This window comes from Callionymus lyra, chromosome 2 (genome assembly GCF_982586985.1).
Source record: "Callionymus lyra chromosome 2, fCalLyr1.hap1.1, whole genome shotgun sequence".
NCBI lineage: Eukaryota > Metazoa > Chordata > Actinopteri > Syngnathiformes > Callionymidae > Callionymus > Callionymus lyra.
The window spans coordinates 25,389,348-25,404,464 of record NC_141819.1 but is presented as its reverse complement, the minus strand read 5'-3'; the positions used below and the strand labels follow the sequence as shown (position 1 = coordinate 25,404,464).

The 15,117-nt window shown below is 38.0% G+C and overlaps 1 protein-coding gene and 1 long non-coding RNA gene across 2 annotated transcripts; one reads left to right on the top strand and one right to left on the bottom strand.

The window, feature by feature from the left end:
* Positions 1-929: 929 nt before the first annotated feature.
* LOC148086130 (uncharacterized) lies at positions 930-4,091 on the bottom strand. Its single transcript, XR_015710451.1, has 4 exons — positions 3,758-4,091; positions 3,293-3,378; positions 2,888-3,051; positions 930-1,637 (listed from the first exon to the last, which is right to left on the bottom strand). It is a non-coding gene; the product is annotated as an uncharacterized LOC148086130 (long non-coding RNA).
* A 2,226-nt stretch (positions 4,092-6,317) lies between these two features.
* Positions 6,318-14,744, top strand: LOC148086129 (cerebellar degeneration-related protein 2-like). The gene is made up of 6 exons (XM_087784297.1): positions 6,318-6,533; positions 10,008-10,120; positions 11,740-11,888; positions 11,960-12,124; positions 12,193-12,400; positions 12,485-14,744. The coding sequence occupies exons 1-6, from the start codon at positions 6,473-6,475 to the stop codon at positions 13,250-13,252; spliced, it is 1,464 nt and encodes a 487-aa protein (XP_087640423.1). The 5' UTR covers positions 6,318-6,472; the 3' UTR covers positions 13,253-14,744.
* The last annotated feature ends 373 nt before the right edge of the window (positions 14,745-15,117 follow it).

Below are 15,117 nucleotides of genomic sequence, written 5' to 3'. Positions count from 1 at the left end.
GTATTGAATACAGAGCTTTGAAGTTAAGTAATACGGATGCACATTAAAATTAAAACATTAAATAAAAAAATATTTAAATAAACTGCCAATTTGTTAGACATTTATGTACAAAATAACAACAGCACTGAACATGCAAATAAGGTTGATCGATTAAAAAAAGAATCATGCATTATTATTTCAGTAACAATGTCATGGGAAAGGTTCACAATAATCTAGGGTATAATGTTTATATAACGAAAGAAGATAGAAACACATCCTGAGAGTTGAGTGAAAGAGTTTAAAAGTCACAGTTATGTAGAAAAAACTAATCATTGATTTCATCCTCACCAAACCAGACTCTTCACCGCCATTGAGCACTATCACTTTCCGTGTAATAGTCATTGAACTAGCAAACATAATCACTGGATTTAAGAAAACTATACATTACACAAATATAACAAATATTGTTAAAATGAATAAACATGGCCCAGTGTTGTAGAAAATTGCTGATGGTTGAAGCTTTTATTGTCCTAAACTCACCTCTCCATGGTTTGCTGCTAAATCCTCTCACGGCTCGGTGCGTTTAAACAGTGACAATGTGCAGCCTGAAGTGCGACGAATGAGAAAAGCTACCAGCTCGTCCTCACGTGGGCCGATCCATTCATCTAACCTCCAATATCACACTTTAGGAAACCACCTGTAGCTTGAGATAGGAGACGACTCAGCTCACTGCTGCTTTGTTTGTGCGGGACAGGCACAGCAAACACTATCTCTGGTTAATATTTACTCAAAATAATGACACCTGCAGGCAAAAGAGAGAGCTGGTATAAAAATGAACACAGCCCTATTCTGTCTTCCATAGAGCGCATAGAGAGATATCATTAAAACATTAAAGGGGAAAAAAACAACTTAATAAGAATATAGAAATGCATTGATCTTATTATGAACAATACAAGGTATTTTTAATTGTTTTAGTTAAACAAGGTACAAAAATATGTCCACAAAGTCATACAAGAAAATATTTAAAATGTATTTGATCCAGTTTAAATGAATACGAGAAACACGTTTATGTTCTGTAAACACATCATCTCTATACTATACAGATATTATAACTTTAGATAAAAAATAGGTCAATATTGTACATCGTGGTTACTTGAGGACATTTCCAAATGGAGGGTTTACATAATTACAATCTTCAAAAGAACTCGCAGCACTTGGGTTCTTTCTTCCTTCATATTGCCTGAAATATTAGCATCATAAACTTCTGTGACATCATCCATGACTCCTCCACCAACACGAGACATTTGTTCTCCAGAAGAACAGAGTCACATTGTTTCCCTTGGTAATGACTCGTAATGAGAGTCATGAAGATTCTTCTGCTTTTTCTGGTCCTCTCTTCATGGAGAAATTCCAATTCTGGGAACATGTTCTAAGAAAGCCATGATCATTTAGTGTCTTGTCTGCCAATGACAACATGGAGTCTCTTTTGGAAGGCACTTTGTTTCTCTCCATGTCTTTCCTTGAGACGCCGGGAGGGGAAGTGGAGATTTTTTGTTTTCATGGTCATCAAGCAGGAGACAGATGGGAGACTTGGTACTTTTGCTTTCGGCAGCAGCAGCAGTGGACGCAAGACAGCACCACCATGAACAGGAATGTACCTGGACAGACAGAATAAAGATGAAGTGATGAACTGCATTTATTCACGTTGTGTAAACAAGACATGTCTGAAGTCCAATCTAGAACCATTGAGGATAGAAAATATGTCACACTTTTTAAGGCATAACAGATTTTGTTGATTATATAGTAATTATTATATTATATATAAGTGGCTTCCACTAATTCTTATATAGTCATATCTTCTCTATTAATACCTTAACATCATTTCCTGCACTTGCTAGAGATATATAAACTATAGAATTGCTGCACAGATTTGTACGACTTCAATAAAAGAAGTCTTAAAAAAAACCCTATGTTAAGTTTTAACTGTTTACATGTAACTTAACTGTATTAACCTGGTGGGCGGGAATTTTGGCAGGAGTGAGGAATTGTTCCTATTTTCTTTTTTGAGGAACCATATGGTGAATTGGACACATGGCTAATAAAATGGATTGAATATTTCACTGCTTTGAAAGAATCTCATTATTTCGACTTAAAAAGTCTCCCTCTAGTGCAGGGGTGGGCAGTTCAATTTGCTCCGTGGCCACATTATATACTGTGACAGTCATATGGGACCATCAAGGCACAAGAAGAGAAGGACAGATAAATAATTTAATATGAAGGGAAAACCTAAAAGACTATATTAAGGATAACTTGTTTAAATGTATTTTATTTGAAGATTTGAAAGAAAAAAACATGCATATTATATATAGAGAGATGTTTTAAATAATAAAAAAAAAATGCAAAAGAAAGCATTTTTATGCCAAAAATAATATATTTTTTATTTTCCTTATATGTAATATGATTTTGACCCTAATGCAGGCGCATGGAGTTACAGGGCTGCATGAGGCCCCGAGGCTAGGCTTTGCCCTGGTCTACTCTAGTATACGCTCAATTTATCTATTGTCCTCCTTTATCAAACACTCAGACACAATCAAATACATGTTTTCAACATCAATTTTAGTCTTATTGGAAGTCTCTGTATAATTTGACATTCATAATCATATGTTTCTTAAACACTAGCATCTTTATATGTCACATATGAACATGAACATTAATATAATAGCCCTCGGATAGACCGTACAATGAATTGGTGAACTCAATTTAGGTTATATAAACATTTTCAGAGGTCATTTTTAAACACAGCAAAAACAAAATTGCCCCCTGATTGATACACAATCATACATGAAATATAAAGTTCTGGTTTTGTTTTTTACTTAAGAATCTTTTGATGAATTCGAAGTTGACTTACAGACAAAGAGCAGAAGGACAAAGAAGGCTCCGAGCTCCAGTGGGTTGGCCTGAGGGAGACCCTGCAATTTGGTCCACACCTTGTGAAGCATATCCATCACCTCCTCATCCATGGTGTCAGCAAACGTCTTATGTTTTCCCACCAAAAAGTTGCGCTCAATCTACCTGCAGTAGAGAGATTTTGCACAAAGAGTTGAGCTGCCACATGTGAAGTTATATCTATCTTCAGCTCCACCCTGCAGTCTAACATGCAATTTAAGACGGTTACCCTGCAATTATTGCAGGAGCCTGAAGAGCACGATCCTAGAGCTGCTCGACTTATGCACTAATTAACTTCCTCCAAGTGTATTTGGAAGCACCTCGTGCATCTGAGAGAACGCTTGCATCCACACGCTGGCCCACTAACCTATCACAGCCACGGGGAGGCTATTTCTGGCCTGGTATTTCAACACTGGCCTGTCTTCAGCAATAGACTGTTGGTGAGGTGACGATCTACAACAAGAGTGAACAGTCAGGATCAATCAGGATACAGAAAATGTTCTCAACATGGACTTTTACAACAAAAAAAGGAATTGAAAATTAAATATATTGACAGTTCTAGTGTGAAGGCTCATTCCAAATGTTGTTAAACAGTAAAAGCATAACAAATGTATTCAGGCATAATTCTGCACTTGATCTGTGAACTTTTCTGTTTCAAATAAATATAATTTTTAACATTATTCTCATTCTTTTTTTTGTTTATTTTCTGTTGACGCAGTCCCTACAAAGGCATTTTTGTTGCTGTTGAGTTGACATAAAATGTGCGAGAACACTTAACAAATAACCTCTTTTAAAGTTGAACTTATAAAGGTAAAAAAATAAAAATACTCACCGCACCGATGAGAGTGTTTCTACTTCACACTGATGACGTCCAGATCTGCATGTAAACTTGCCCCCTGATGTTTCACAGACTTCTGCTTGTTTCCACAAACCCTCACCTTGTCTGTTCCCCTGCTTGTGCGAGAGATCCAAGCTTATCTTTTATTAAAATTCCTCTTCTTCTTTAGAGTCAACGTTGACTATATTCCACTGGCAACTGTTTTTCTTTCCTTTAACAAATTCCAGTTGTCCGGGTGTTTGTGTACCTCCTTGCTCTCCCCTCCTCTTCCTTCACCCTCCCCCTTTTCCCAAACCTTCATGACTTTCCAAGCAGCCTCTCACAGCGTCTCCCACCCCCTCTCACTCCAGTCCATGTCTGTGCTTCTGAAGAACATTCACTGTTTTCTCCTCCTCTCTCCCCCCTTCTCTGCTACCAAAGACCAGCTGTGGCCGGGCCTCCTTTTTTGTCTTCAGTCACCGTGGAGACGGAGCTGCTTCAAAAAGAGGAGCAGACTGTGTTGTGTGCATCAATCTGGTGTCCTGCCAGCTGACACATTTCCTTCAAACACGCTCTTTGTTTTTCTCGCCTGCGTTCTCCTTCCCTTGACTTTATCTATTCCTATGAGATCCTCTGTCATCACCAGTGGAAAATACACTGCTACGGGAAATACCTCTATAAATGAGAACAATGAAAACTAGCACTTTAAAAAAACAGGGCGACCTTGAGGGTGTGCTTAAAATGTTTTTTAAATCTGAAAAAATGTGAAGGTTTTCATAATAGCTTTTAGAATAAATGACCAGGGAAATGGTTTAAAGCATAGTGAGGGCTTTGTTCAAAATTTTGGCTGTTTTTATAATGGTTTAGATGATCGTAAATTATATAACGACTAAAAAACCTTCATACTGAAATCGTCTTAGACTGGGCTGACTTGTTGATAAGATGAGTTCGTAATTAAATAAATTAATATTATAAATTAGTAGTATTATATCATGGTTTTAGATTGTTATATGAAAGAATCCTACGCTATTTATTGAATATGGTGAACTTACATTGTAATAGTTGGTGTAAAGTTAAAAATACTTACCAATAACCTTTAAGAGCAAAGGTTAAATACTTTAAAATGTATATAAATACACTTTAATAAAGTTTAGTTCTTACTAGTTATTGTCACAATAATCCTTTTACCACTTTTGTATCTTTAGCTGGCCAAATTATGCAGTTATTATGTATGCAGTTATTACATTAGCAGCTCAGAAAACACACATGCGTCAAGATAATGATGATGACTTGGTTTCTGTCAAAAAGGACAATGGTTGATGGTTGAAAATTACATGACTTCTGTTAAATACAATGTGAGAAAGTCACTTGAATACTTGAATGTATGCTAACTTGTCATCATTCAGGTTTTGTTTTTCGCCAGACTAGTGCAAAATGTGACCCTTTGACTCATGATGCTGTAATGTTCAGTTTTTTACTTTTATTTTGTTTAAATTTATATTTAAGTTGCCAATTCACCAAATACAGTCAATTCAAATTATGCTTTTATCATGCATAATAATATTATTTTTGGGTATATAAGTATAAAAAGTATAAAAATGAAAAAATGAGATCGAGCCTTGTTGTTGTGATGCCACATAAGTAACGCATGGGGGCAGCAGACAGGAGTACTTATAATTCAGCCTTCCCTGACGTCACTGCGTCCCGTAGTCAATTACATTTGATGTCACATCATTATTTCCATGTTTTATCTTATTATTTAATCCATGTACTACAGATGTTTTACTCACAATGAATGCATAAATGCACGATTGATATTTTTAGTTAATCATTAAAGTATTGTTGATTATTTATTTCATTTGGTTGGTTATTTATTTTCATTTATTTTCTTAAAATGTCTAAATTAATGTCCTTTCAACCGTATTCATGTTTTGCATCTTGGGTCAGAGTACCACGATTTTATTTATGCTGTATGTCTCGACAGATGCATATTCGACAATAAAAGAACTTGAACTTGAACTTGAAATTGGATTATTTCGATTTATTTTTTTCAAATTCTTGTTTTATTTATTTGATAAATGCTGAGAATCATTAAAACGATTTTAACAATACAAAAATATTTATTTTCATTTGAAAATGTCACTAGAGTTAATATTTTTCTTAATAAACACTCATGAATCCTCCTAATAATTTTGTTTCGTTGTAGGAAAAAACAAAAAAAAAGTGTTGAATATGTTCCTGATCACCTTGACAATAGTTGACACGTTGTGTTAAAGAACCGAGACATGTAAGTATAAGTTGAATAGATATTATGAAAATGTTAACCCGAAACGTGTTCTATAGCTTGACAAGAAGAGATGACGTCACCTCTTCTCCATTTAAACAAAGCGAGTGTGCCGTTTCCGAGCTGCTCCTGAACGCACCGCCAGCTGATCGGCGAGTTGTTGCAACATCGCTGCTGCTGCTGCTGCTGCCACGTCTCTGCGCGAGCGAGGGGTGCTGGGGATGGCTCGGTGCTGGACGGTGAGGGATGAGGCGAGGAGGGGGAGATGAGGGGGAGACGAGGGGGAGAGAGAGAGAGAGAGGAAGGAAACAGGAAACGCGTAGAAGAGCCACAACAGTGGGCGCAGCTCCGGCTTCTGTCTTGAAGACGCTGCCCGGCCTGAGGCTCCATTGTTGACGAGGATCTGTGCTGCTCTCTGACCAACACATGCTCCAGCTCAGGGAGGGATGGACGAATTCATAACCGAAGAGGAAGAGCCATGGTACGACCAGCAGGACCTCGAGCAGGGTAAGAAAACCATCATGAACCTCGCAGCATCCTCCCAAGTCCATCCTCCAGCCAGTGTCGTAGATCATAAACTCTGACTCTGAAATCCACTTCCTTTATATCTAGATATCCTTGTGTGACTTTATATCTTTGAGGTGCGTTAAATAGGCTCTCAAGAACAATGCTCTGAATCCATGCCAAAGCAGGCCTGTACAGGCTGGACCATCATGATCATGAGGATGGAAAAACCTTAAGATTAGTGAGAAAATTCACACAGAAAAATACATGACAACGCAACCTGTAAACATTTTTCTTTAACGCATGAAAAGTGCTGCTATAAAACACAGTGGCATCTAGAGGTGACATTAAAGTTTGCAATGACAGCGTGACAGGAGGAGAGCTAATCTGGATAAAGAATATTATATATTTTTATTATCATTATTATGGATGACAGTTAAATAGAAATACAAGTGTTGCCGGTTTTACAAATAATAATAACTGACATACTTTGTATGTGACCCATAATTCAAGACATCTTACTGTTTTCAAGTTTCTGTTAAATTATGCATATATAAGCTCACCTACTTTGCTGCCATATGTTTACTAACCAATTGGCACCTTTACAAGAGCCTGCACGACAATAGACAGGTGGTCATAATGTTATATTATCAGCATGTAGGATGAGATGTGACTCACATCATGTGAGTCTTAAACCATCAATACAATTGTACGTCTATGTTCTTATGGAATGACGCTTGTGGCTGAACGCCATGCAAGTTGTTTTTTTGTCTATAAATGCACTTAAATCATCTAAAAATCTATTGGAACAAATCTCCAAAAGTGACTCATCAGATATGAAACCTCCTCATTGTCCTCTGCAGCACTCTCTCATTTCCTGTCTCACCTCATCCCTCCAGCGCTTGCCAAATAATTCTAATGATACATTACTGAAGCTGAGCTGATGCTGATGCAGGGGTTTTAGTGGACTTTGCACACACAACCACATGCACACACACACGCACGCACGCACGCACGCACGCACACACACACACACACACACACACACTTCTCCCACAAACAAACACGCTAACGTCTTCACATAGTGGTGTTTTTTTTTCTTATCGACAAAGCAAAACCTTGCACATCAGTGGACCTGGTGATGGTTGAGGACAAAATGGCAGGTGTGCATGTGTGTGTTTGTGTGTGTGTGTGTTTGTGTGTTGTTTCTTGCACATAATCAGACAGTTATTCCAGATCTCTGTTCTTTGCAATTAAAGCTGTGACAGACACAACTAAATGCATTGCATGTCTCACAGAGAAGACACTGCTCCTCTGATAAGCTTATTGTCTCAAAAAGAACATTTTCTCATTAGTATATTATTATTTATTATAAAGTGTCTTGAGATAACTGTGTTGTGATTTGACACTTTCAATAAAATTGAGTTGAGATTTACAAATAATGTTTGGATGTATTCAATTAAAAAATCCAGGGAATGTTTCGTGGAGTTTTATCTGGGTTGAAGATGAGTCAGAGAGCAATAATACGCGTTATAAAACTCTGCATACGATCAAATCACTGTTGTTAATCAACTTTAAAGTGACTAATGAGAAAATGTGTTATCAGTGTAAACCTTTTAAATGGTTAACATTGTTTTAGGGTTGCTAAGTTAACAATTGCTCAGTTAGCCAACACAATCAAGAAAGTTTTATTTTTGTTTGGTTTGTTTTTCCTTTTTTTATGACAGTACAATGAGTGCATTTCTAGTTTATCTGTTTTTTTTCAATTCTCATATTACTATATCATCTGCCTTTAATATTTAATTAATGAAATGTAAAAACGTTTTTTATTGTTGTTTTTGCTCATTAACAATAGTTTGTTCCCTTCATTTATGAAAAATGCGTATATTTTGTTTTGCCTTTACTTTGTTCATTACATTTTTTTTCAGAAAAATGGCTGAGTTCAGTTGAGTTTATTTTAAAAGGACAATGTGCAGTTAGAGTATTCTAACACTTCAGTATATTCAGCTCAACTATGAAGAAGGAAAGTAGATGTTTTGTTTTCAGACATTCCACCGTCTCCCAAGTGTGGAGGGCTGGTGGATGAAATCGTCACCAAAGAAAAATGTCAAGTATGTGCATATTACTGTGAAGAACATCTTGACTTGTGTCCTGTCCGGAGCTGGATATTGCCGGGTCTTGAAAGCACACAGGAATTCGATACCCCATACATGATGTGATTGTTTTTGACAGAGCTGTCTCAATGCTTTCAAACAGCAACGCTCAGTGTTCAGGCTAAATGGTGAAAGGCCTTTGGAAGGGATCCATTGACTTTTTTAAGTTGTTTATAGTGGAGAAAATTGTATTTATTAGCTCTTCTTCCCTTTCATACCTTTTTGATCCTTTCTGTCAACTAGGTTTATTCAAATTTTGATAATAAAAAGTGCCATTTAGTGGAATTATAATGCATAGGAAATATTGTGTATGCATTGAATATGTTACTAGAGCCATTCAGTTATTTCCTTTGATGTTTTTTTATTTTAAATATGGATTTTCACAGGAAATTACCAAATTAAAATAGCCAATATTGTAAACATCTTCTGAAAAATGAACACGTAGAAACTGTTATATGTTTGCATGGAATTTAAGACTATAATGTTTAATATCGTCCATTCTCCTTTTAGAATTGATCAAACAGAATTGCTTTTCTATTTATTTATTAGCTTAATAGAATTACAGTCCGTAGTGAAGTGTCTTTAGTAGAATGTGAGCTTTTTAGCCGTTACGCTGAAAGGCTAATACAGAAGAAGGTTAAAGCGTAAAGAAATAATTAAAAAATGTAGGATCTCAAAACTTTAATGGATTTTCCAAATGGTACGATATGTTTTTTTATTCAACCTTTTTAATAAAATAATAATAGATAGCTGTCTGAATACCATCTTTTCCAGCAAAGAGACTTCATACTGTTCTTTAAAAAAAACTGCTGGCAACCGGGATTTGTGGAAAAAGCTGGCGTGTACAGGGAGTGTGTAAATCAGTCCATATGGAGCTACTGGCAACAGCAGGGTTTGCTTTCCAATTAGTCTAATGAAAGAACGAAACTAGGAAATGACCAGGTGGAGACAATAGATTGGCGTAGAGCTCACATAAAATCATAATAATAATGTTTCTTTGCATATTTTTACAAAACAATAAATAGATCTATCACTAAACTGGAGCTGCAGTTCTTACTCTCAGCCATATACATGTAGACATACACAGAATATTTCAGGATGATATGCCATTCTCCTTCAACTAATGAGGTCATTTCTCTCCTAAAATATAGTGGCATCCATCCATTTTGACAGTAGATTATAGAAACCCCTGCAGTTTCTCCTGATTAAAAATGGTTTTCTTTTTTTAAACCAGCACTTCCTCTCTGTCGCTCCCATCCTGCCCGTCATACATCGTCGGTCTTTGGAAAGCATGACTTATTTAAATTCATGTCTCTTTTTTTAGACCTCCACCTGGCTGCAGAGTTGGGGAAAACTCTGCTGGAGAGGAACAAGGAACTGGAGGACTCACTGCAGCAGATGTACATCACTAATGAAGAGCAAGTGCAGGAGATCGAGGTGGGGGCTCGACAGGAGGTCTATTTGGAAGCTCACATTAAACCCAAAATGAATCGAAATCTAATTATTGTTTCAAAAACGATGACATTGTTATCTCTAGCGAGTTCTAATCCAAACGTTTATAACATAACACAAAGTCAGCAAACACCATTTCCCCTTCACTATTGTGAATGTTTTTCCACTTTCGTTTTAACTTTACTAATTATAACGTTGGTTAATGGATTTTAATGAACTATTCTTTTCTGTTTCCTTCACCTATGCAAATACATATGACTTTAAAAACCTTCAAAGATGTTTTGAAAGATCGAATGGCCATGAGCGAATAACCCTGGCCAATTTAATTACAGGTGGTGACTTGCCACGAATAGAGGCGAGCATGCTGCCCAACAGGTTTCTTAACAAAGCCAGTGATCAACAAGTACCAGTTGTTGTGTCGTTGCTACTGGTGCGAGGTCCAAACTTTTAAAAAGTGGACCACATTCGATAACATGAAAGCAGGTGGGCCAAATGTGAAAAGCGCTATTACACTAAGAGTTATCTCTGTGGGTGCTGAAGTTCAAAATTTAAAAAAATAATGAGCAGGATAATGAATGTTTAACTGCGTCAATGGATGGACATATAGTATTTAATACTTAAGGTCCTGCATGATAAACAGATGTCTCACATAATTTATGAATCGATGTAAATTAAATATAGCAATTTATTTTTGAAGGTATCAATAGGGACATCGGAACATGAACGGTTACATAAACTGTAGATGTATAATTGTATATTTAAGGTTGTAAACATGTTGTAAGGCAGCTTATAGATAGATAGATTTATGAATCTATGGTATAATGGACAGACATGCAAGTTCTAAGACAGGTAAATTGATGGACAGATCAGATGATATGGCTGTATGATTACAGATCAAGATATGTGTTAGGATAGTTGCTTTCATAGATGTAAGTAAGTAAAACAATACACTTTTAAAAAATGTGCTTTAAAAGGCCAAGACACATAAGACAAACACTGGTGTCCTAGCGAATCAGTGGAAAAGCACAAATAAAAATGTCTTAAGATGTTTCTTGAAGGAGTCAGTAGATCATCGAACACAGAGGGAGAGGAAGATCGTTCCAAAGCTTAGGAGCAACAGCCTGGAAGGATTTCTCTCCTCTGGTCCTGAAGCGTGTTCAGGAACCATCAGTAGATTCTGATCCACAGACCTCAGAGCCGGAGCTGGGGTGTAAGGCTGGATCAGATCATTGATGTAAGGAGGAGTCTGACCATGAATAGATCTGAAAGTAAAAAACAAAATTTTATAATGGATCCTGAAAGAAAATCCAGTGAAGCCAGCCAGTGAAGAGATTTAAGGATCGGGTAAATGTAAGTTCTTCTACTAGAGCAGGTCAGAATTCTCGCTGCAGAGTTTTTTATTAACTGCAGGCGAGACAGATCCTTCTTGTTTAGACTCTGACGAGCTGAAAGCTTCTCAAGAGGAAGGAGTGAATGCATGACAGAAAGGATGTCAAACAACAAACTGGGATTGCAAACAAGTACATAAATTATTCAGTCATCATCAAGGTGTATTCAATCAACTCCATTATAATGAATGTTTCTTTGGCCACGTTGTTCCTCAGTACATGTCGAAGCAGCTGGAGGTTCTGCGGGACATGAATGAGCAGCATGCAAAAGTCTACGAGCAACTGGATGGAACTGCTAGAGAACTGGAGAACACCAACCACACACTGGTGCTGGACAGTAAAGCCTCGCAGCAGAAGATAGAGAGGTCAGACAATCCTTTTTGTTTCACTACGTTTTACTTGGTCCTTACTTTGGTGATCTTCTCTACCTCCGCAGGTTAACCGGAACCATTGACTCACTGCAGAACCAGGTGGAGGGTCTCTCCGGGCAAGTGGAACAGCTTCGTTCGCTGGAACAGCTCAGAGTCAAGAGGGAGAAACGGGAACGTCGCAAGACCATTCACTCTTTCCCCTGTTTGAGGGAGCTCTGCACGGCACCAAGGTCCATATCGGACAGTTGACTTTGAGTCAGATACTCTTTGATCTAAACTTCATGTGTGTGTTCACCAGCTACGAGGATGAGTTTGTGGTGGGACGAGCCGAAAGCTTCTCAATGGAAGCCAAAAGGCAACCGTTTGAGGAAGACAACCGGCACCTTCGGGAGGCCGTGTCTGCGCTGCGAGCTGCTATCAGGGCCGAGCGTGGACGGAGGGAATGTGTTGAAAAGGAGTGCAACATGCTAGTAGGCGAGTTCTCACGCCTACAGACTCGAGTACAGGTGCGAAGCTCAGTCAGTACGAGGTCAAGCATGCCTCCGATTTCATATATGTTTTATTTTTTATGTATTTGTTTGTTCTCTCAGGATGCGGAAAGCTGCCAGGCAAGAGTCAGGGAGCTGGAGGTGGAACTGCAGGAGCTCCAGCAGCTGCGACGTACCCGAACGTTCCTCCTGGGCAGTGAGGACGATGGTGTAGCTCTTACCCAGACTGTCCTCAACAACACCCCAGAGACTGACACTTTCCTGGAGGCCGAAGTCACCGAGACGGGCGGAGGTGTCCGAGACCAGACGGATGGCGGAGCAGGTGTCGGAGGAGAGTCCCTCCCCGATTCAAACCCTGTGAGAAAGAGCTGCAGTGACACGGCGCTCAATGCCATCGTTGCTCGAGACGCCTCTGGCCGCCGGCGGGGCAGCTACGCTCTTCACGCCAACAGCGTCAGAAAACGAGGCATGTCCATCCTTCGTGAGGTGGACGAGCAGTACCACGCTTTGCTGGAGAAGTATGAAGAGTTGTTGGGGAAATGTAGGCGCCACGAGGAGAGCCTGTGCCACGCCGAGGTCCAGACCTCTCGACCTGTCTCCAGAGACCCGTCAATGAAAGACTGCGCTATAGGCCCCACCCCTGCTCCTCCACCCAGTCCTACCCAGTCACCGTCCACTCCTGAGGCCATCGAGAGCATCAGCAAGCAGGTGGAAGCGGTCGATAAGAGGTTGGGACAGAACACGCCAGAGTACAAGGCGCTGTTTAAAGAAATATTCTCTCGTATCCAGAAAACCAAGATGGACATCAAAGCAACCAAAGCAGCTAAATCCAGCAAATCTGGAAAGTCCGGGAAGGCTAGCAAACACTAGTTAGTCCTTGCGTCATCAGGGATATTCCTAGCTTCTCTTAAGGTAACAGTCTTCAGTCTGGTCATAATCATAAGAAATGAATGGAAACGGGAAGTTGAAGGAAAAGTAGAATAATTCAAGATGAGAATGTCTTTAGACACTCTTTACTTTTCTTTTGAAATCGTTAGAAATTAAATGGTATTTTAACGCAAACAGACTGAAGACTGAACTCTACAATCCATTTAGCTATAGGGCTTTGTGACTAGTTAGCTTAACACAACCGTAAAAGTTTGTTTATTTTTTGAAGCTTGGATTTGTTGAAAGATTTAGGGGATGCCTAAAAATCTCGACACACCGATTTTACATTTACACATTTGATTAGCAAACTTTGAAAACCCACTAAAGCAAGCAAATCTCTTTTTCATCCGTCATAATTGTCCATTTATTTGGTTTGAGTAGACGTGTGTTCTGTGCTGGTTAAGAAGTCTTCATTGAAGTCACAATCAGCATTTTAGGTTTTACCTATCTGTAAATACCTAGTTCTTACTGAATTTATGGATTCAATTCCATCCATATAAATTGAGATTCCCAAACAACTATTTCAAAACGATGGCTGTGCTTCCACTTACACACTAAAACTACGTTCTGATTATTTATTTTATGTGAAAAGAGCAAATATACTCTATATACTCTTTGAAAGCGATATTTCTGATATGGTTCAAATCTTTTCACTCTGCGATTGAACCATTATGGAGGGCTCTGATGTGACTGACATGGTGTATTACAGTATATAACCATATAAACAGATATTGATACATTGTTGCTCATGCCATTTTAAGTGCTTTAACGCCATAGGAGAACTTACACCTCACTACTTTACTTTGCTTCTTATGCAGTAACTGCAGCCATCCTTCCGTCAGACATATACGATTCATATATTTTCTGCATCTGAATTCTTTCACATACATGCAGATTATGTTGAACACAACTAATGAACATGGATAAAATGGCACGTTGATGATATTTCTATCCTAGATTGGTCCAATTATGCAGTCTATGCGTCCTTTTGAATAAACTGAAACTGAATCTAGCCTATGACCTTGTATCAGTAAACCGAGAGAATATGGAGATTATGATTTTGCAATCCGATATGTTAAATGAAATGAAAAAATGTGGTGACTTAAGATGACATACCAAAACCGAGCCTTCTGAAATGTTGTTAAAAGGCTGCACTGTAATGTCTAACCTACTGCACTTGTATGATGCCTCATTGTTTGTAAATCTTTGTGCTGACCAACTGTACTACTTGTGTTGATGTATGTGCGCATATTTATTTTTCGTTACTTCTTAGTGCCTACTTGTCAATGTTACTAACAAGATGTTCGAATGGAAATGTCTCATCTGCATTATTTTGGGATCCTTGTAAAAGTACGTGCAAAATGAAATTACTTACCAATAATACCGTTTAAAATTTTGCCAAGACCTTATTTTAATAAAGCCTTCATTACAATGATTTAGTTTGTATTTATTTCGCAGTGACTCCTTTTATGCTTTAATCACATACAGTGGTCAAAATATAAAGCTCGTTGGTTAATTCAATTATTATTTTTTTAATAACTTATTTTAATGACAGTATTTCAGCAGGTTGTGAAGCCACACTATCTAGTTTTAGAACCGTAGGAAATAAAAGATGCTGTATTTGTCGGTGGTGGTGAATATTTATTAATTAAAAAAACGCAAACTTGTACATGGAAAACACATGCAGTCGTTAAAAGCATCACATTTTAGACTGAATTTAATATATTTCCCAATTTTTAACGTGATATAAGATGGTAAATTACAAGGAGGAATTAGAAAAAAATAATTTCCGACGGCCATTGAACGTC